The following is a 1,488-nucleotide window of genomic DNA, read 5'->3' as shown; positions in this document are numbered from 1 at the left end:
GACAGGGCTTTTCCGTAGTTGCGCTTCCGCCGATTTCTAAACATTAGACGAGAAAGAAAACCAATATAAACAATAATACCCAATCATACACTATCATAAACCGATGAAGATTAGATGACAGCTAACTCTTTCTTTAATAGGATAAACGATAATAGCGCAAGACAACAAGACAAGACAACGTTTAAAGAAAAATCTCATCTAATATTTCCTCCTTTTATCACTGTCACCCTGTTGGTCGTACCCGAAGTGTGATGGCAACTGTGTAGAGTCCGAATCAGATGATTATAGGAATCCCTCAACTTTTTTGTTCGTTGTGTTCCCCACGACTATCGTTGTAGAAAATTTCGTTGTTAGTATTTTCCTCCTTATTATCAATATAGTCTTCGCTATGATCACCACTATCTGAGTTAGTTTCTTGTGTTTCTGGAATTATATGAAGTGGCTGTAGGTCCTCTGATGGAAAATCTCTTCGCTTGGTCCATTAATTGTTTGATTTTCGTCGTCAGTACTCTTGTCTTCACTAGTGAAAAAGATTTTGTATTTTGGACATAAAACAATATAAAATGCATATGTAAACCAATAATGTAATAACGTGCAACACCGTCAAATAATTAGCCATTAGATAAAATTTGCTCACAACATGGAAGCGACGGCCGTCATCGTCTTCAAAATCTATTATCTTATGTATGGTGTACCCGCATCTCAAAAAGGATTCTAAGACAAAAGCAGCATTGTTCAGTTTTATTTTGATAAACAAACATAAAACTGTAAATAAATAAACTCTTTCTGTAGGAATATTCTGCCACATTCCTCTGGCGAATGATAGATATAATACACAGGCAATGTAACTCACAATCGTAGTAGAAAAAAATCGAATTCATTCTAACTTCTTACAACAGCGTGTTGCATTGTCCACTATTGCCTGAAGACCTGCAAACTGATTCAAAGTGGAACGAAGATTCAGCTGCAGATATTATTCACCACCAATTTCATGATCTGCCTCTTCGCGCTGCCAAGTTATGCATCGATTGAGTACCGAATAATGAGTGGTGTGCAAGCTAACAAGACGTCAGTAACAGTTTTTACGTTCCTGTTCACCCTGGCTACAAAGACTGAGCGTATTACCGTTATGTTAATCGCTATCTATAGGTGATGTATATTTACGGTTCTCCATGTCTTCCTGTTTACTGAATGCGTCATTGATGTTTTGAATCCTTAACGCCATCATGAATTTGACTTTACAATTCAAATACTTCTTTTTACAGAATGATGGCTGTGTGTTTCCCTCTCAAGTACAGGTACTGGTCTCAAAAGAAAGTGGTATTACTGGTAAATTTAATTGCCTGTTCACCGATAGTCCTGCTGCAGACAATAACGCTCTTTATAAAGGTACTTATATTTTAAGTAATACTTGTGTGTTTTCTTCATAATGCATTGATCATACACAGAAGACGGGCGTATAGTGATAATAAGTTATGTAATGCTTCA

The 1,488-nt window shown here is 36.6% G+C and overlaps 1 protein-coding gene across 1 annotated transcript in view; it reads left to right on the top strand.

The window, feature by feature from the left end:
- The window catches only part of LOC119586513, an 11,260-nt gene that overhangs the window by 290 nt on the left and 9,482 nt on the right, over positions 1 to 1,488 (top strand). Inside the window, exons 2-3 of the mRNA XM_037935254.1 lie at positions 900 to 1,149; positions 1,266 to 1,389. Coding sequence (XP_037791182.1) covers positions 900 to 1,149; positions 1,266 to 1,389 — 374 coding nt within the window. The remainder of the gene's footprint in view (positions 1 to 899; positions 1,150 to 1,265; positions 1,390 to 1,488) is intronic.

The sequence above is a fragment of the Penaeus monodon genome, chromosome 21, assembly GCF_015228065.2.
Source record: "Penaeus monodon isolate SGIC_2016 chromosome 21, NSTDA_Pmon_1, whole genome shotgun sequence".
Classification (NCBI taxonomy): domain Eukaryota; kingdom Metazoa; phylum Arthropoda; class Malacostraca; order Decapoda; family Penaeidae; genus Penaeus; species Penaeus monodon.
This window is presented reverse-complemented; position numbering and strand designations above follow the sequence as displayed.